This window comes from Tauraco erythrolophus, chromosome 8, assembly GCF_009769465.1.
Source record: "Tauraco erythrolophus isolate bTauEry1 chromosome 8, bTauEry1.pri, whole genome shotgun sequence".
NCBI lineage: Eukaryota > Metazoa > Chordata > Aves > Musophagiformes > Musophagidae > Tauraco > Tauraco erythrolophus.
The window spans coordinates 38362065-38381866 of record NC_141472.1 but is presented as its reverse complement, the minus strand read 5'-3'; the positions used below and the strand labels follow the sequence as shown (position 1 = coordinate 38381866).

At 46.7% G+C, this 19802-nt stretch overlaps 1 protein-coding gene across 1 annotated transcript; it reads right to left on the bottom strand.

Moving 5' to 3' along the window:
- Positions 1-4093: 4093 nt before the first annotated feature.
- On the bottom strand, positions 4094-16212 carry LOC104374194 (carnosine N-methyltransferase 2). The gene is made up of 8 exons (XM_086615912.1): positions 16187-16212; positions 13784-13845; positions 11603-11741; positions 9987-10039; positions 6736-6843; positions 6494-6624; positions 5483-5576; positions 4094-4449 (listed from the first exon to the last, which is right to left on the bottom strand). The coding sequence occupies exons 1-8, from the start codon at positions 16210-16212 to the stop codon at positions 4094-4096; spliced, it is 969 nt and encodes a 322-aa protein (XP_086472038.1).
- Between the last annotated feature and the right edge of the window lie 3590 nt (positions 16213-19802).

Sequence of the window (19802 nt, the reverse complement as noted above, 5' to 3'; positions counted from 1 at the left end):
CGTGCAGGCCTAGTAAAAACCAAATTGTCCTTCCCTGATATTATAAAGAGCTGCTTTCTGTAAGTCCTTTTTAGGAGGCTGTAACACACCATCAGATCAATGCCATGCCATTGAAATGGGCATATTACTAACTTGAAACAAGGATAAAATCTGCAACTGTTCCATTTAAAAATAATGCGGTTTGGGTTTTGCAGGCATTACTTCTACTTCAGAGTGGACATGGCAGCTTACTACATGGTTATCCACAACAGCATTCACTTTGGGCTGGAACAAGCTGTTGTGCTGATGGAGCAGCATGGCTCCCTTGGGATGGCACGGACCTGCTCCTTGCTGACTGCAGCACTGGGAACTGCCGTGAAACTCATTGCTGAGTAGGGCTTGTCCTGGCCTGAGATCTGCAAGGTGAATTTGGCTCAAAGTGTTACCCAACAATGAAAGGGTTACATTTTGTGAAAGAATTTCATGAAGGGTTTAGTAGGCTGTTTGCACATCTCTAAAGAAGACAGAACAAGATGACCATCCTTGAAGCTGTCAGGAGTGATTAGTTGAGAGACTCCTGATTGAGAACTGGCTATCCTTGACAGGAGAACATTCCGGCAAATGTATAAACTTTGTTATCAGGTTTTTGGATTGTGAACATGTGCAGCAGTAATGAGGGGGAAAGGTAATTCCAGCAGGGGGAGATCTCGACCACTCATGGACCACCTACCCTAAACACACCCCAGTCTCAAAAGAAAGGACCGGAGGAAAAGGACTGAGCATGTGAAGTAATTTGCATGTAAAGCAAGAGAAAATTAACCAATTGCTTAAGAGAATAACAATGAGTATGCAAATATGCTATGAATATGCATGATTCCATTATATAACTTTCTATCCAGGGACCCGGTGTGCTGGGTGGAGATATCCCCCATGCACCCAGTACTGCAATAAAGTAATGCCTGCTTTCTAACAGTACCAATTGTGATCCAGAGTTTCTGGATTTTCAGTGACAAAAGCTAAAGCAAAAGCAAAAGCAACCTCGTGCTCCTGATGTCCCCTTCCTCGTTTTTCCTCCCCCTGTCAGCCATGGCACCTGCTTAACTGTCTGCAGACCCATGCTCGAGAGATAAGCTGCAGCACTTCAGCCATTGAGTGGGGAAGAAAAAAACCAACAACCCAAGAGAACATTTTCTGCAGCCCTTGTTGGCACCCACGCCATGCTACCATAACTTTTTTATGAGCTGGAGCCTGGCACCAAGAGCATGACTCTGCGGCAGAAAAAAAAGTATGATCCCCAACAGCTGGAATCAGGAGGCGATGATCCAGCACAGGCAGTGGGGCTGAGCCTGTGCATCGTTCCCCTGCCCGGTACCTGACTCTGCTTCTTCAGCTCAGCATCTGGAGCATTTCGGGAGGCAGATGTGATCCTCTGGCTGCTGCAGCCGTCGTGTAGCCTCACACCCAACCACGCTCCCGCGCATCGGCTGCAGGGAAAGCACAGACCGAAGCTCTGTGTGGGAGGACAGCACATTTTAAAAAGCAAGATGAATAGTCACTCAATAGCGCACTAATTCAAGAATAAATATATAAATCAAGGGAACAGACACTTAGGACAGTATTTGTTGCAGGTGTACAAGCAGAGTCATCGTTAAATGACTTGCTTTTCAAGAATCAAAAGAAAAATTACAGATAAAGCTCTAAGCAGTCGTGTTTTTAATGGGGTGCCCTGTTTCATCTCCCTAGGCTGTCACTAAACAGTCTGCTTTGAAGTGCTCCTTTGCTTTTCAGCGTTTGCACATTGATTTACAATGGTGTGGGTAAATTTTGTGCTCATGTTTTTTCCTGAGTACCTGCTTACGGGAAATGTGTCTGTCTGCCCAGGAAACTCCAAGGAGGGATGAAAACCTCTTGAGTTGGGGAAGATCTGGGGGAACCTGGACTGCTTCAAATTTCTGCAAAGACTAACAGGTAGACAGTTCTTTGGAGCTTGAAAAGCAAGCCTGTTTTTTAGTATATTTTGTATTTCCTTTTAATCTACCAGAGAGAGATAGAGACATCACTAACTTGGAAATAAACTGTGGGAACTAAGAGTGGAAGGGGAGCATTGATGGGAGCAGTGCCAAGAGCCTGTCCAATGGCCCAGTCGTACACTCCCTGCCCAGTGCTGTGAACAAGCATAATTGAAGGAGCTATCTATAGAATAAAAAACTATAAGGGATCAAAATGAAAAGCTGGTTCAGAGGAATGGGGTACTCTGGAGGAGGTTGTCCCATTTTGGTTGATGTTTCTTAGACTGACAGCACTGGTACTTACAGAGCAGAGTGCCACCGTCCTGCCCAAGGGATGATGTTACGCTACCATTTTCCCATTGCTTTCCTCTTTTTTTTCTTACAGTAGTTTCAGAGGAAACATCTGCAGGAGAAATGGCTGTATTTCAAAAAGATATGGAAAAAAAAAAAGCAAAGCTAAAAAAAAAAAAAAAACCCAAGCAAAAACCCCAAGAAGCTCAAAGGGGAGCCATGATGACTCTATGAGCTGTCATTCCCTTTGCAGAGGGGAGCACCACTGGTGGGTGGGGTGGGGTAGGTTCAGTGGCATTGGCAGATCCCTGGGTGACAATGACATGTAATATTTTGCAAGCCAATGTGCCAACCTGTGTGTTCGTGATGCTGGTACAAGCCTTTTGATCAGAACCAGGCACCAAGAAGGCAGTGGCATCTGCAGCCCCTTCATGTGCACATGTGCAGGTACTTTCCAGCTTAAGCATGGAAAAATCAGTTTATAGGGGTGAGCCCTGTGCCTGCAGGTATTTTCAATCCAAGCTGGTGCTTCCTGGCCCTGAGATCTACTTGTAATGAGGCTGCAGGCTCTTTCCCTCCACATGCCCAAGGTCTGCACAGCACCACGGCCCTAAAGGCAGCGTCAAATCCCACTGGTCTCCCGTGTAGGATCTCCCTTTCCAGCTGGCTGCCCTGCCAGCACCTCAATCAGCCCTCTGAACAACTCAGGATCCTGTGGAAATAGTTTTGACTTACCTATATCAACATCTTAACCACATATATTATATTATTTAAGTAACGTGGGTGCTGTGCTGCCGTGACACTGCTTTGAGAGCACCAAGCTGCCTCCCATGGCTGTGGCACAAGGACGAGCTGCAGCTCACTCCCAGATCTTCCACAGCCTCAGGCTTGTCTTTCTCACTTACATTCTACCCTTAATGCTTCCATAAAACAGTATTTTCCTTTTTTTTTCTTTTTTTGTTTTTTTGTCTTCATTTTTCATTTTCTGTAAGGCCACACATACAGAACAAGATGTGACTTTTTTTGCTTTAAGATTGCTTTTATTTTACGTGGAGAAAAACAGTAGTAAGAAAGTAACAAAACTAACATCTGCCTGAAAGAGCACAGGACAAGTATCATCCTGGGATCCAAAAATTTCTCCAAACGAAAAGGCTGATAAATTTTTAAGACATGTCTATATTGCAAGACACTGAAACGCTTGGGGCAGTGAATCCCTATGCTGAGAAAACCATGTGAAATAACTCAGTGCAGAACAACTTACAGCTCGGGTCTGGGTGCAGCAAGGCACATTACATGGGTGCAGAGCAGCAGGGACACCTTGTTGGTTTTGTCCTGGCGTAGCTGGGAGCAGTGGGTCTGTACGCAGCCTGCATGGGGGCTGCAGCCTCCTCCTGGCTGCAAAGCAGCACCTGGTCACGTAGACACATCTTTAGGTATGTAAACATGCTGGCTATATAGAAAAGTGGAAATCCCAGTGTCAAAAGCACAGACAGGATGTGTAGTGTTAAATAACAAACCAAAGCCGTATAGGCTTTTAGTGAGATGGAGCCCTCTACTTTGCAGAAAACATTCTCTTAAGGATGGACCAAATAGCCAGGGTGAAATCTTGGCTCTGTTGACCTTCAGCAGGACAAAGAGCTCATCCCTGGTGTTGCAGGTGGCTCCGCTGACCCTGGCTGGGAATGGGAGGCTGCAGCTGAGCCCTACTTTCTTGCCTTCTTGACTGTGAGTTGCCTTCTTTCTACGCTACGCCCTTCTGTGACTGCATCGCCCCCATACCCACCCTAACTTGTCTTCTGCTGTTGGTCCAGACTCTAGGATTCCACCACAATCATACTCAAGTTGTTGCTGAAGATGATCCTCCCATCCTTCCTGCTGCTGCACTCGGGCTGGCAGAGAGCCTCCTGCAGCCGCCGCCGCAGCCCCGGTGGGGCTGTGCTCAGGAAGTTTTTTGTCCCTGTCAGGAAATCCATCATGTGGCCTCCAACCGGGTCCCCCTCGATAAAGCACTCGGTGATATCCCAGTCCGACGGGAACTCATAAACGCGGTATTCAACACCAAGTCTCTTCAAAACATCCGTGATGCCGTTGGAGGTGATGTAGTGGCCGCTGTCGGTGGAAGGCAAGCAGTGTCTGTACTTCTTCCATAAGCTGGCCCATCCGCTAGTCTCTGCCAGAGCAGGAGGGGAGGTTACTTTTGCAAAGCCAAGGCAGTCAAATACCAGCTAATGCAACTAGTAAATGAGTTGGAAATGCTCCCTTGCTGCTGGCAGGAGAACAGCTTTCTCCTTACTTGGGTCCACTCATAAATGCCCTTGCCTGGAGAGGAGTAAGACTGTGATCTCCCTCAACCCTCCTTCCAAAGCTCTCCTCTTCAAAGGGAACTCTGAGGAGATGGTCTCCAGCACCGGATTTGCCCAGAAGGAGGAATGGACATAGAGGTACCATGCCTTGAGCCTGCACGTGCATGCTACCTATTAACTGCCCCTTTGACGGAATATTGCAGATGTTTTTATACATCAAACCTTGATTTTAAGTGCACATCAAAGAATACGTACCTGAAAAAGCCAGTCCCAGCTAGCACGGGAAACAGCCTACCAGCACTGGGGGAGTGAGTTTTAATGGCAAACAGAGGGAAGTGTGCTTTATCCACCGCACCATGAGCTGGGGATTCACCAGTGGCACACCAGAAAAAATTCTTTTTTAACAAGTGTCATGAGGTTGTAAGTGCCTCTTTTTCCTGTATAAAGCCCATAGCTCTTGGCAGCACCCATTGTCCTGCTGGGGCGTGGGCCACCGCTGTGCAGAGGGAAGACCCTCAAAGTCAGGTCCTCCCAGAGCTCGGGTTGTACAGTGCTGATTTCACCATGAAGAAGGATTGACCTTTATTTGTGAACAGCCACACTTCTCTCTAGCCAGGAATTCCACAGCAGGAGGTCTCTGGGAAGTATGGAGCAATTAATCTACTTCATAAGCAGGTAACAAAGAGCATGAAGGCTATGCCTAAGTAGTCCCATCAGACATTGGGGTCCAAGAAGCTACGCCCAAGATTACATGCTCCCTATGAAATACAGTGTTTGTTGAATTTAATTGCTATAGAATAAGTGTTACTGAAATCCTGAGACTAATATTTGTGGCTTGCATACTTCAAAGCTCTCCAAAACACCAGCAATGAAGTAAAAAAACTAGAAAGTTTCTCTTACCTGACAAAATTATGATCAGGAGTTTACCACGATGGTCAAGGCAGCTGTGGAAAAACTTGATAGTATTGGGAATATCCTCCACACGGTACAGCATCTAGAAGCAACAGAGTTACATGCAGTCGTTATTCCTCCTCCACAGTACAATGTCCCTTTGAAGGCTTAAATCCTTTCTCTATAGAGTTGTTTCAAATTACTTTCCAGTTGCTTCCCAGTCTGTCCTGACTCAGCACACACTTTTAGGGATGCCCCACGAGACTGAGCATCATCAGCTCTCCACTGGCACCAGCAGCCTTGGGTCAGACCCAGGGGCCCCCTGCTGAACCTTGGCCATCAGCCGGACACTGACTTGCCTGGCACTGTCCTTCAAGCCCAGCACAGCTTTGTTGGTTGGAAAATATATGCAGAGGGAAGTCCTCTGTGTCTGGGCCATGGGCAGGCTGGATCTCTTCCTGACACTGAGGAATTTATACTAGGACAAAGCAAGGTTCCTCTCAAAGGCTGCCCTTGGGACTTGTAACTTAGTCCTTGACCCAGTCATCAAAACCCTGAAACATCTTCCAGTTGTGACATCAGCTCTTATGAAAGGAAAACAAAATGAAATAAAAGAAAAATAAAACAAAAGTCACTAAAGTGTAAGAATAACAGATTTTTTAACTAAATATAATTGGTACTTACAACATCAGTGTCACCAGTAGCAAAGACACAGCAGCATAATTTCTGACCTAAAACGTGACACGGATTTTTTGCAGCAGCAAAGCATAATTGTTGGTCTCCATGTGACGTGTGACGGCCTGAGACTCATCCTCTTTTGTTACCCACCATACACAGTTGAACCGGTAACCAAAACCAGGATGCACAGGGAATGGGTTTCAGTGTTTGTAGAGCTGCTGCAGAAGTCATTGTTCATGGGAGAACTGTGCTCAGCTCTGGTCCCCCTAACTTCATGAGCACAGCAGAACTGAAGGGAGTAGTTAAAGCTAATGCTCTTACACTAAAGCAATACTCTCTTACCTGGATCATATGGATGAAGTCAAATTTCTTATGCCCGCCTTTCTCTTTCACCTGTCGTTCATACTCCGAGGAAGTGAGCTGGTGCCAAACGAAAGAGACGTTCTGCAAGTCTGGAGCTTGATTCACCAACTCTGTTTTTAAAAGTAGAAGAAAAACACAAATTTCACAAAATTGCAGAAAAACTCATTGCTCAGATCGACAGTCCTCCCTATGCCCCACCAGGCAAGCGGGTATAGCCTTACCTTTGTACGCTGCCACGTGCTGTGGGTTGGGCTCTATGATCTCGTTGTCAATAAGGACCCCCGGGTGCGCAGCCTGCAGTATCCTGATCATTTTTAAATCCTGTTCACCTGTTCAATAAACACAAATGCATTACTTTTAAAAGTATGGAAATGAGATGAAAGGCTGCCAGTGCACCTGCCGCCTCTGCAGTGGGAAATCCCCCTGGTAGAAGTCAGGCTCTGTCTACCTTGTGGCTTGCATGGTGGCATCTAACGTGGTGAGATCTTACCACCATATCTTACTGCTCAAGGTAGCACCTATTTACAGATAAGTCTAAGAACAAGGAAGAGATAAACAACAGCGCAGAAACCTGCTAATGGCAATACTCTGAGTCACAGGAGAGATAGGTCAAAATAATAAAATAGCAATTTTTGAAAAAAAACAACCAGGAAGCATTAGTTTTCAACAAAAAGGCAAAGTTTGAATGGTGACAGGGAAGGAGTCAGCACAACTGTGCAACTTCAGCGTGGCATAGGGTGGTCCACACCTTTGGCGCTGCCCTGGGGAGGTGATGGTTGCTCTGCCACTGGTGTGACACAGCTTGGAGACCTGGGGAACTGCATGGCAAGAGGAAACACCCACTGACATGCAGTACCCCAGGTCTTTGCTCTTTGGGGACCAGCCACATGATCTCAGCTCCAGGCATCTACTAACTAGTTGTTAACTTGGAGCTGCAAATAGAGACTTGTACATTTGTGTGCAGGTGCCCTGCAAATTTCACTATCGGTGTTCCTCTATTGCTATCTGAGCTCTGGAGGACCAAGTGACAGTCTGTCCTTCTGTCCTAGGAAATTCCCAGCCTCTTTTGAGGTCATGCAGGTCACCCTTGTTTTCCCTGAAAAAGTCCACAATCTACCAAGTGTACAAAGTCCATCCAGTTCATCTGCAACTATGGAAAAAAACAGCAGAGGCGACCGCCTTCAGTGGACCTTTGTGGGAATCCTGTCTGTAGCTGATGGTAGGGCCTAAAAATAGTCCTGCCCCTGCAAATGTCATGCAGAGAGGGCTTGATATGAGATACTGCATCTTCCCTAGCCTTTCAGCTGGTGTACCAGCTGTGAGAAAAGACATCATCTTTGGCAGGTGTTGCAGTAAGTAGAATCCAAGGAGGGAAATATCAGCCATGCTAGCACTGTAGCGACATCCAAGGAAGGACGAGCCTTTTGAAATTGGAGAAAAAAGTACCCCAGGAGGGTATTTGAGGAATGCAGTGGCAGCATTGCAGGGCTGGCCAACGGCACAAGGAAAGAGTCTGAGGCTGCATCCGCTGAAGGTGAGTGCACGGACCAATATTGCTGTCAGGAAGGATGATCCCTACAGCAAGCAGTTGAATCATTTTAGGCAGTCCTAAATACCGGTTAGTATGTGTCTGGGGTGGGGAGCACCAGCAATGAGAGGTGCTGACATGGGGTTCCTGCGGGCTCAGAGCAGGTGGAAGGCAGAGCATTGTTGTCCCATGCCCTGGGAGCCACTGATGGTGGCAAACGGGTGCATCATCAAAAAACGGGTGTCTTAAAAGCTCTTTGGGTTTTGGGGTTTTTTTAACTCCATCTCTGTGAAATGCCCCGATTCAGTGTCTGCAAGAGCAGGCAATAACGTCCTCAGCTGGGGTGTCTGCAGGAACAAGGGGTAAAATACAACGCTTCAGAGCAGGAGTTCCTCTGCTCCAGCTGGCCCTGCTGGCAGCAGCCCTTCAGCACCAACCACAGCCGGGCTGAAAAGCAGCAAAACCCTCGGGAAACAGCAGCCCGTGCTGGCACCAACTGCGACGTGTCACCCCAGACAGTGAAACCAGCCACCAGAAAACATGAGGTGAATGAGAAAATGCGATCTGGACCCCACAAAGGTCTGTCAGGGTGTGGAGCCAGTCACTAATCCCCATTAATACTTTTGTCAACTAAACTAATTCTGGGGGCTCTGTGAAATCAGAGTCCAAGCCAGGAAAGGTCAGGGATCAGATATAACCTTTTGCTCAAGGCCATCCCAGCTCCCTCCCCTCCCCGGCTGCAGAAGTTCAGCTGAGGGGGTGTGAGCCCATATCCCTGCCCTGGTATCCATCAGGGGCAGCTACCCAGGAAACCCGGGAAATTTTAGAGTTTTTACTTTTCCATTAAAACATCTTCTGGAGAGGAGCTAAGGAAAAATGAGGACGGTGCAGAAAGTTCATTTTTCCCTTGTGTTTTCTTGGAGGCAGAATTTCTGGTTTATATTACTTAATGAAAATAGAGTGTAATTGAGAACTGAATGATTTCTTCCTGCTTGCTTTCTCATATGCTCCAACATATCCCCAGTTGGGGAAAACAATTCAATGCTATTTTTCTCTTACTCAGGAAAACAAGCAAAAAAAAAAAATGTGAGAAAAGTGCTTTCATTTGAAAGTATTAGCACTTAAACTTCAACCGAAAATACTTTTTAAAGCAAAAACAAACTCTGACAAATCAAACTGCCACTTCTTTTCTCTACTTTTTATTTTCTCCAATTTTTCCTTAGGAACAAAGTTGGATGTTTCACCATTTTCATTTAAAAAAAAAAAAACAAAAAACACAAATGCATTTAGAATAGCTTTAAAGTCATTTTTCCACAATATTGTTTCTCTCTGGGGCGAAAATGTAATTTTCAGTTAAACCTTACTTATCACCAGATAAAAACACAGTAGTGACAAAGAAACACATCTTAAAAAAAGCTGATGAGGCCCCATGATAATGGTTGTGACCAGCTGGTTTTGCACCATCTGGAGCAGAGCATCATCCAGCTTTGACCTCTGGGATCCCTAAAAGTGAAGGAAAAAGAGAGATGCCTCCAGGTAGGATATTCTAAGACAGGACCTTTGGGTGGAATGAACCTCTTGAACGTCTCTAATTCTTTCTGATGAGGTTTGAAGGTCCTCTTGGACCTAACTTTGAGCAGGACACCTTGCTTTGAGACATACCAAGCCAGGGGAGAGTCATCAAGAGGCAGAGACTAAGCTAAAATCAGCACACTTCTTGCACAGATTTGAGAAGAAGTGTTTCAGCAGGGACATGGGGAAGAAAGGGCGGGGGCATTGCTCTCCTCCTGGCTCCACACCTCGTTTCGCAGTTCTCTGCTTCAATGAGAAACACTGTTGTTAATGCCTGAGTAGTTTTCCCCATCACTCAAAACTTTGGTATCACTTTCTGCTGCCCATAAGGACTCCATTCCCCAACACCAGCAGTGCTGCAAAGCCCCTTACCTGTACCGCTCCCGACTCCCAGAACATTTATAGTCGATTTTCCGTTGCCGAGACTGAAATGGTAAGTACACGTTACTTAACCACACCATGGCACACAACTTCACATTTTAATTCTAATATCTCAGATGCTGCGTTGGCCTGGAAACTTAACGGGGTTTTGCCACATGAATTGGGACAGAAATTCGAGCATCCCTTTGGAGCCCAGCTATAACCGACTGCGTGGTGGAAGCCAGCCCCATATTAGCAGGCTCATATTTCAAAGTACAGTAGGCATCAGGATATAGTGTTTCTTCTCCTCTGCCAGAGAGTTTTCTTCAAGCTGTGGCTGGCACTGCGCAAAAAGGTTCCTTTTGGGGGTAGTGGGACTGTGCCAGCCTGGGATGGGCACCGCTCCCCAGCTGGGGCTGCAGGGATGAGGTGAGCTGGAACAAAACCTTTGCACCCGCAGAAGATAAGTTTGGGTTTCCAATACTGGATAGAAATGCCCAGAAAAAAATTTAAAAAAACCCACAGGCTATCTAGATAACTGGAAATCTCTTTTTCAGTATTCCTCTTGGTTTGCAATTGGGAGGAAAGGTCAAAATCATCAATAATTTTTTACCTTAGAAAAATTACTTCTGAAAAGATTCAAAAAATACCATCCAACCTCGTGGCTCCTACAAGAATATTTAATACCAGCCTGGCTCGAGGACGAGGAGCCCAGGCTGGAGGCTGTGACATGCTTTATGGCCTTATTCTGCTCTCAGGCATGGGCTGTGCAGAGGGATTGAGTTTCCCATACATAATCTCAGGAGACGCTGCAGTAGTGATTCAATAACAGGGGAACAAGCAGTAAATCCTTCAAATCATTTAAAATTCACATCAGTAAATTTTTCATTTAATATTTCCCAATATAAATTATTTTTTAATTATTATTTCTATTGCTTATTTTTTAGTATATATCAGGTCTGGAGGTACCTGCTTAAACTTTTTTCTCAGTGGAGAATACAGTTTCCATAACATCCAAAAATTACCCAAACTTGAAAGATCTTTCTTGTGGTTTGGATCTAGGCTGCTCTATAACTTTTCTGCAGTCATCCAGGCTTAATATATTACATCAGTACTTCACAAACCTGATTATCATTTGGTACTTAAGCAATGCAAATCGACTTAGGATAGAAATAAGGAGATCTTAGGGGATTGAGAAAACTGAGAATTAGTCACTAGAAAAGAATTAGATATGTGTTTCTGTTTGGACTGATGTATGATGGAGTCCCAAAAGTAGGGAGAGAGCATAAGTGAGAGCTTTCTTTTGAGAAAAACAAAGTTAAAAAAAACCCCTTTAATCCTTGAAAAATCAGCTAATGAAAAGAGATGGATGGGAAAATGAGGTCTTGATTCTTTTCTCAACATAAGCTGAGAGGCAGCACAGTGTATTAATTGAAATAACATGTATTCCGGAGTCATTAAACCGAATAGCCTAAAGACTGCTTTTAAGGGACTTACAATTGAAAAGCACTAAAAGTTCATTCATGCCCCAGAAAATCCTTCGACATGTTTGCTGACCCTTCTATGCAGGTTGCTCTCCCACGATAACAAACAGATGGCTTTCCCACATCGGTGGAAGCGCTCCTTACCCAGCCATGATATTGGGCATTTCATCCTTGTTGAACTTGTCCATGCACTGGTGCTCCGTTGAATGATCCAAAAATGACTTAAAGGCTTCTACATACTCCTCGGCTGTGAGACTTCTCATGGGAGGGATCACATAAAGCTCTTGAGAAATAAACAGAAACTGTGTGTTAGCAACTTGTGCTGGTTTTGGCTGGGATAGGGTTAATTTTCTTCCTAGTAGCTAGTATGGGGCTATGGTTTGGATTTGTGCTGGAAACAGTGTTGATAATACAGGGATGTTTTTGCTATTGCTGAGCAGTGCTGGCACAGGGTCGAGGCCTTTTCTGCTCCTCACACCACCCCACCAGTGAGTGGGCTGGGGGTGCACAAGAAGCTGGGAGGGGACACAGCTGGGACAGCTGACCCCAACTGACCAAAGGGATGTTCCACACCATATGATGCCATGCTCAGCAATATAAAGCTGGGGGAAGAAGAAGGAAAGGGGGATGTTCGGAGTGATGACGTTTGTCTTCCCAAGTCACTGTTACATGTGATGGAGCCCTGCTTTCCTGGAGATGGCTGAACACCTGCCTGCCGAAGGGAAGTTGGGAATTAATTCCTTGGTTTGTTTTGCTTGCATGTGCGGCTTTTGCTTTACCTATTAACCTGTCTTTACCTCACCCCATGAGTTTTCTCACTTTTACTCTTTCCATTCTCTCCCCTATCCCACTGAGGGGGGAGTGAGTGAGCAGCTGCGTGGTGCTTAGTTGAGAGCTGGGGTTAAACCATGACATGGCTCCAAGGCAAGTGAAGGGTCAAAGCACTTACCTCATGGAAGAAACCCAACCCAACAGAAGACAAAGATTTGGGGAGACAGTATAGAGGACGCATGACCCAGGAGCCATCCATGCAGGTGGACTCATGTGAACACTTTCCAATCTGTTCCCATTCAGGGTTTGAAAATTATTCTTAGATGCCCTTTGGCATCAGTGTATTTGTTAAGTGCCTCATTACTACAGGTCAACTCAAGGAAAATGTCCCCAGAATGCTTAGCCAGATACAGGGTATTCAGTTTGCAGAAAGGGAGGTAACAGGAGTGTTCTTCTGGAAGAGTCAAGGGAAGAAGGTGAGGGGAATCACACGGTGGGTCCAAATCGGAGGGACGGTCACTCACGCACGTGCTGGGCAGTGTAACTGAAATCCCCAGCTGTTGGCTCGCTTTCTCTTAAGGGTGATGCAACACAAAAACTGCCACCCGCAACTAAAGCAAAAATAGTCAACCTCATGCACCTCATTTCCAACTTTTGCCAGCATGGGACTGCAATGCGCTTCCGGAGGGGTGAATTCCCCGCTGGGAACTGCAGCTCATGGTCAGCTGATAGCAAAAGCGTTTCATCTGAACACACTCATGCTCAAACGTGAGTGGCTGAGACCAACATTTCTAGCTCTGACCCAACACCCAGGGCTACTCAAGGGGTTGCAAACAATTACTGCAAAAACTTACTTTCCTGCTGTCTCGTCCTAATGACAGCAGTGCTACCAGGGCGCAAGCTCTGGCCAACTGATTGGGTCTGAGGAGCAACCATAGGACTAAGACTTGGGGCTCTTGAGAAGATGCCATGCAGCTGAGCGGTGGCTCTGGGGTCTATCTCAGACAGAGGGCTGCAGCAGGAAGGCAGTTGTAGTGCCAGCCTCAATGTGTGAGATCAGCATTGGGAAGGTAACACTCAATATGATAAAAATCAGCTTTTCCTCCTAAACAAAATAAGGATGAAGGACAGGAACCAGCAGAACACCTTCATCCTCATTTTTGCCTTTTAAGGAGCTGCTTATTTATAATGTGCTTTTAGATACCACTAGTAAGAAATCTATGTCTCATACAGGTCTGTGAAATCTTAAATTGAACTCCTGTGCTGTTTCCAAAACCACATGTCATTGACAGCTGTGTTTCTGGTAAGTATGTATGGAGACCTCATGTCCAGCCCTATTGGAGGTAAAGATATCAACATCTATCCTCAACACTTTGAGCTATACCCTAACAAAAACTTGAAATTACCTGAATTATAGTCAGTTTAGTATACTCTTTCTTTTTTTTTAAAAAAAACAATCTCTAAGTCCAAAAGAATTAAAACATGTTTGTAGTGATAGCAAGCTGAGTGGGCATTTTACTTTAATCTCCTTTTAACTTTTTTTCTCCCAAATACCTGAATTATCGTGTGGAGCTGTCAGAATCTCTGCTTCAAAGTTCATGCTGGGGAACCTATTCCTGTAAGGAAAGTATAGCACTTCAGTTATTTGAAGAACCTGTACACTTTTTTTGAAGCTGCATTGAAAATGCAGAACAAAAGGAAGATGCTCCAGGACAAATTTTCCTCGCCTGCTAATCAATACTGTTTGTTCTTTTTTACCAGAATAAAGAAAGTCAAAACTTCTCGGTTAGCTGATCACCCGTAAGTGCCAGCAACAGACTAGCCACCTGCACTGGTGCTTGTCTGAGATGCATTGTGGAACCTTTTCCTCCCTCTGAAGCATCGTTAACCAGCCAAGACAGCGGAAGGCATTAGACTAACTGACATTACACACTCTGTGAAACCCTTAATCATGAATGGGTTATCAGAAATAGCAGTGAAATTAGAAAAAGGCTTATAGTGAGCTTCAGCATCTGAAGTGCTACAAGATCTGCTTGGCCCAATGTTTCTGGGACCTTTTTATTTTTCTTTTTTTTTTTTTTTTTTTACTTCATTTTTTCCTGGCTGCAAATATATATCGGGTAACTTGAAAAAGTTACTCGAAGGGTAAAAGTCAAAAAGGTCATTTGACCATAAATGTTTTCATTCAGTCATATGTTTTCATCCTTATTTTAGGAGGTTTTGTGAAGATTTCCAGCAATGAAGTCGTGTCTTCATTTTCCTTTGACATGTCTCATCTATAAAATAGAGATGCCACTAGCAAAAGGAAGGTATGAAACTAAATTGGAGCAAGAAACTCACTTCTGCAAAGAAAATGTTGGAGTGAGGCTACCTATGCAAGGGGAATGGTCATCTTCTGGGCAATCACATTTCCATATGAAGATGCACAGCAAGACTTAGGGGTGACATTCCTGGTTTAAACACATTACTGTTCCCAAAGCTTTGCCACTAGAAAATGTTTCATGACAAGCAGTCTGCAATAGCAGCAGGCAGCCTCTGAGTCCCCTCTGCCAAGGAGAAAACTCCTGCATGAGTAAGAAACAAGCCGGGAGGTGGAAAAGGAAAAAGGGAGTCTTGTAGTAGGGCTTTGAGATACAATATGTAATGACTGTGCTAGCAGGTAGCAAGGAAGTGGCCAAGTGTGCAAATAGCACACTGCTTTGGTTGATGAAGGCAAGAAAAGACTAAGGTGGATTAGAAGTCTCAGAGACGCTGAGGCACTACCAGAGTCCTACAAGACCAGTTGATCTCATTTGAGTTCACTGTCAAAGTCATGTACTTGGCTCCCATGAGATACATTAAAGATCTCAGTTCCACCGCCTTGACCTCACCTCTGCCCAGAAAAAATCTCCCAAAAATTCAGCAAACAAGCCTGAACTCAGACCCCCTCCATAAGCTCCAGCTTGGCTGCAGGCCAGCCCCTCCGATTTCCACTCAACCCTCTGACCTCTTCCTTCTCTGTCTGTCAAAACAGAGGACTGTTTCATCCTCTCAGTTGGCTGAACAGAGCAAAATGGTTTTCAGAATAAATCTCCCAGTAAAATGTTGAGGTGTAGTGTGGCTTCCCCTGTGCAGAGAGGAACCGTTCCTGGAGTCTGGGGACACGAACTCCATTTCTGACCGGTCAAATGTTTCCAGCCATCCCAAAGACCTGCCAGGTGACCTGGACAGACTGCGGCACAAGTATTCACGAGGACGGATGATGCCAAGATAACTCTTCCACCGACACTTTTGCCATTTCTGCCCAGGCAGGGTTTCTAAGACTGATTAACGCTTGTTGCTGGGAACGTTCAAACAGGTTTACTCGTTGCTGGGAATAGATGGGCCTCCTGTAAAACCTGGCTTAAAATCTCACCTAGATCTGCAATTTGACTGCAATACTTAGGGCTGATGCTTCCCATCCCGGGATCTTGATCAGCTGGTGTCCCAACAGCAGGACTGAAGCAGTGACTGGCAGGGAGTGGGATGCTCACGGGCAACTGGTCCTGCCGCGGCTCCTGGCCAAGTTGGAGCTCGCCGTTAGCAAGGTTAAACCTCTTCCCCTCCGTGAACTGAGCAGATTCCATCACGGACTGCAGGTGTAGGGCGCAGACAGAATTCACAGTGTCACTTTAAAGTGATGCAGCACCTTCAAGTTGAAAAACTCACTAAATTCCTGGTGTTTCTAGCAACACGAATTGCAGGAACATCTTCTTAAGTCATCGCATTTCACTACACCTAAACGCAAGCTGCTAAGGGGCTAATGGTCTCCTCACAAAGGCCACCTTAGCTCCCATCCCTCCCAGGACATGGGCACATCTGCTGTTACTCCCACCTTACACATGCCCACCTGTGACACCGGGACAGCGGGGCTGGCTTTGCCACCCCTCCGGATGGTGGGGAAACACACACCCTCGCTCCTCTCCAAAATCCACCTACCTCTTCATCTCTGGGGCCGGATCCATGGTCGAGACAGATGTCAGGGCAGCTGGGCACGGGGCTGGGGTCGAGCCGGACACCTGGTCCCTACGTTGGCATGTCCACCTGCTGCCCCGCTCTGCGCCGGCCGCCCGACCCGCCGCGGTGCTGGCAGTGACCCGCGGCTCTGCCGGTGGTGACCCGCGGCTCTGCCGGCACCTCTCGGGCCGGGCAGCGTCACTGCAGTGAGAAGGGGAAACCCGAGCCCCACGGGGACGGAGCGAGGGGCCGGGTCGGGCGATGCACAAGGTCTGACGTCTGCGGGGCTGTCCTCATCGCACGGGAGCTGCGCTGGTGCCAAGGGGAGGGAAAAAATAAAATAGGGACGGATTAAGACCTCCAGACCTTTAAAATATGAGTGGAAGTGGCTGAGGGACATCAGCCAGTGCCAGGCAGATGTAGGGGCCATTTCCATCCACTTTTTAACTTGCTCTGAACCCTGTCTCTCCTTGGCGTGTGCTGCCCAGGGCAGGAGGAGATGCTTTCCTGCACCCTTGCCGCGGTGCTGCCGCAGGGACGTTGGGGATGCACTGGGAGATCCCTGCTTTCTCTGGAGAGAAGAGGGGCTCACTGGCTGCCCAGAGACCCGAGCACCTGATTTTTCCATTTCTGATTCGAGGGGAAACGGGGTATATGGCAGTACCTGCCAGCGGGCACTGCAGCCCCGCAGGCAACCTGGCACCCCCCTGTCCCTGCCCTGGGGAGGGAGGCAGTGAGCCCACCCTGCTCCCGCTCTGCTTGTTAAACAGCAGGGATTAGAAAGCAAGGAAACATTTTAGGGGACAACTGTCCCAGCTGAGGATGGCTGGAAGTCGCCCAGGATGGGATGGCACGTCTGGAGGTGCAGTGGTCGCTGTTACAAATACAGAAAACCCGGGGTGCTCCCTGCACCTGGATCCAGCCTCTTCTCCTACCAGCATCCACAAGACTGATGCTCCTTTTGACTAAAACGTAATAACACAAATGTAAAAAAAAGAGAAAGGATTTAGAGACTTTGTATTTTCAAGTGATATTTGGTGGTGGAAAACACAGCATTAGGATTCTCTCCACTCCCTTTCCCTGAAGGCAACAGGCAGAACAGATTCAGCAGACAACAAATGAAACCTCCTCCCTTGCTAAGGATCCGTCCCCCAAAACACCACCTGCCCCGCACCACTCGCCGAGGCCAAGGATCATGTTCTCACGTGGGGATGCTCCACCACCAAATGACCTGTCTTAGCTCATGCTAGATTTGGCTTCCAAATGGATTTCAGTTATCTTCACCCCGAGGCAGGTCCGAGGCAGCACGTTAAGCCAGAAACAGCCACATCACCGTTCTTAACCAAAATATTAAAATCAAAGTGAGGAAAGACCAGAAGATCTAAAACACAGATTTGGCTCCTGGTGCTGTTTGGCCAGCCAGGCGGTGATTTTACCTCAGCCATCTCCATCCCTCAATATTCCCAGCACAGCCCCCAGACATCAAGAGCACACCAGCAGACAGGACACTGCGTTTCTCAGCCAAGCCCGACACTGCGGCCGCAGCTCCTTCGTGTCCCCCAGCCACCGCCACCTTGTCCCAGCTATGCCACCCCTCCACCTCATCATGCCACTGGCAGGGATGGACACCCCGCGGGTCCCAGCAGAAAGTCGTACCTCCCTGGAGCAACAGGAGCTGTAGAGAAACCTCCAGCATCCAGGAGCTGCACAGCCCTTGGAAACCTCCTTGTACATCCGTCGGGGGCTGATACATGTCCCTGGCCCCCCGCCCCGTGCTCCCCCCTCCAGCTCCAACAGCCCACGTAGGCACATACCACATCTGAGCCGGCATTAGCCTACAACAACAGCCTTTGTTTCCCAGCAAACAACAGCACATTGTGGGCAGCTGCCCGCGACGGCAGGGCTTGGCGGCGGGGTGGCTTTGGCGGATGTACCCTCCGTGTGCTGGGGTCTGGGTTGTTCTGGCAAGCTCATGACTAAATCCAGGCTAAACTGTGGTTTTCATGCAAATGGAGGGGTTTTTTTTGATCTCAGAGGTGAGAAATTGGCTAAAGCTAGAGACGGGTTGCAGTGTGAGAAAAACAAAGCAAGGGTGTTTTTCTCCATGTGCTGTGGTGGTCGGTTTGGGGTTGATCTTGCAGAAATAGGGCATTTGGTTTTCGCAGAGGTGAGCCTGCCCGGGGCTGGTATCACCACAGCACCGAGCCCTCTCCATGTGCTCCCTCCATGCTCCATCTCCACCAGCCCACTGAGACAAGCCTCAGACCCGTGCCCTCAGGCAGGAAAGTCTGGATATTTGGAAATCAAATTTCAATGGGCTTCTCTTGTAAATAGTGAATCAGCTTTTAAGCTGATGAATGTCAGGAGGGTCCTTGGCATTTTTACAGTTTCTCACAGCATTACTAGTTTATTTTTCGCAACCCTCCCAGCTCCACCCAGAACGACTGATTAAGGCCCATATAAAGTAACTTTGATTTTGTCCTGAGCAGAGCTCTTTTCCTCTGCAGTGATGTTTCCTTTTTTAATGGAAGTGTTTTCATCAGTTAAATATTTTCAGTTTCCTAGACAAATCTCCTAAGGTATAACGAGCTGTTTCTGTCTTCTCCTAAGTGAAATGTTTGGGGCAAATACATTATTCTGCATTAGGCAAATTCTGGTATAGAGGAAGATATAACCAGCAATGTCATAGCACCCATTTTCCGATAGTTAAAGACAAGATTTCTCATTAAGGAAGAAATTTTACTTTGCATTAATCCTATTAAATATTTAACAGCTCCTGGGCAGCAGTAGATCTTAGAGTCTGAGCAATAGTATTCGTTCCTGTACGTGTACACAGTTTTTTTTTTCCTATAGGAAAAAGAATATGACTTCTGACAAGTACTGAAAAAGATAACATCGGAGAAGCGGAACCTGTCCCTGCCCGGGGACAACAGCACTCGCTGCTGCTGAGCCCAGCTGCTCCAGTCACGTTTCAATTCAGTCTCCCCAAAAAATGAAGCATCTAGATCTGCAGATCAATTATTTTTTTTTTAATACATCCCTTCTTGCCTTTTGATTAAAGTCTGGCTGCTGGTGCAGCTCTTCCAGACCTTTTAAAACCACCCTTTTCAAACTATTTGACTAGAGGTCATATCTCATGTAGTTGTAATTACAGAGCTAAGGCAGGGCAGAGGCCGACGTGACCACCTTCAGAAAAAATTCTTTGATTCAAGGTGAAGACCAGCTTTTGCTCTACAGACCATAAAGTGTTCAAAAAAATCTCTCAGAGCAAAGACAGGTATGGTAAATTGTGCCTTTTATCCCTCAAGAGCTCATGGGTCTTCAGCTGGGAAAATAGGCTCAGAATTGAAGTTTCCCAGGCTGTGCCTGTGCTGCTGCCAATATCTGGGAGCACAGCGTGCACAGGATGAAACACAATCAACAGGTACGGCGCTCCAAAACCTGGGGGTTTGCAAACCCCGCTGTACGGAACCGTGGAGGATTGTCAGCAATCCTCTGATTTGTTTGTCCCCAGTTCAAAGTCAGCAGTGCAGACAGTCAGGCTGTGGACACTGGTGCTGGAGAAATTTTTCTGGTTCAAGAGGATGGTCTAAGTGGA

Bases quoted from the DNA above. Each gene is read 5' to 3' on its own strand.
- LOC104374194 (XM_086615912.1), bottom strand. From the start codon at position 16,212: ATGGATCCGGCCCCAGAGATGAAGAG. The intron at 11,742-13,783 runs GTATTTGGGAGA...TTATTTCTCAAG, and splicing joins AGCTCCACACGATAATTCAG to AGCTTTATGTGATCCCTCCC. The intron at 6,625-6,735 runs GTAAGGCTATAC...TTTTAAAAACAG, and splicing joins GCACGTGGCAGCGTACAAAG to AGTTGGTGAATCAAGCTCCA.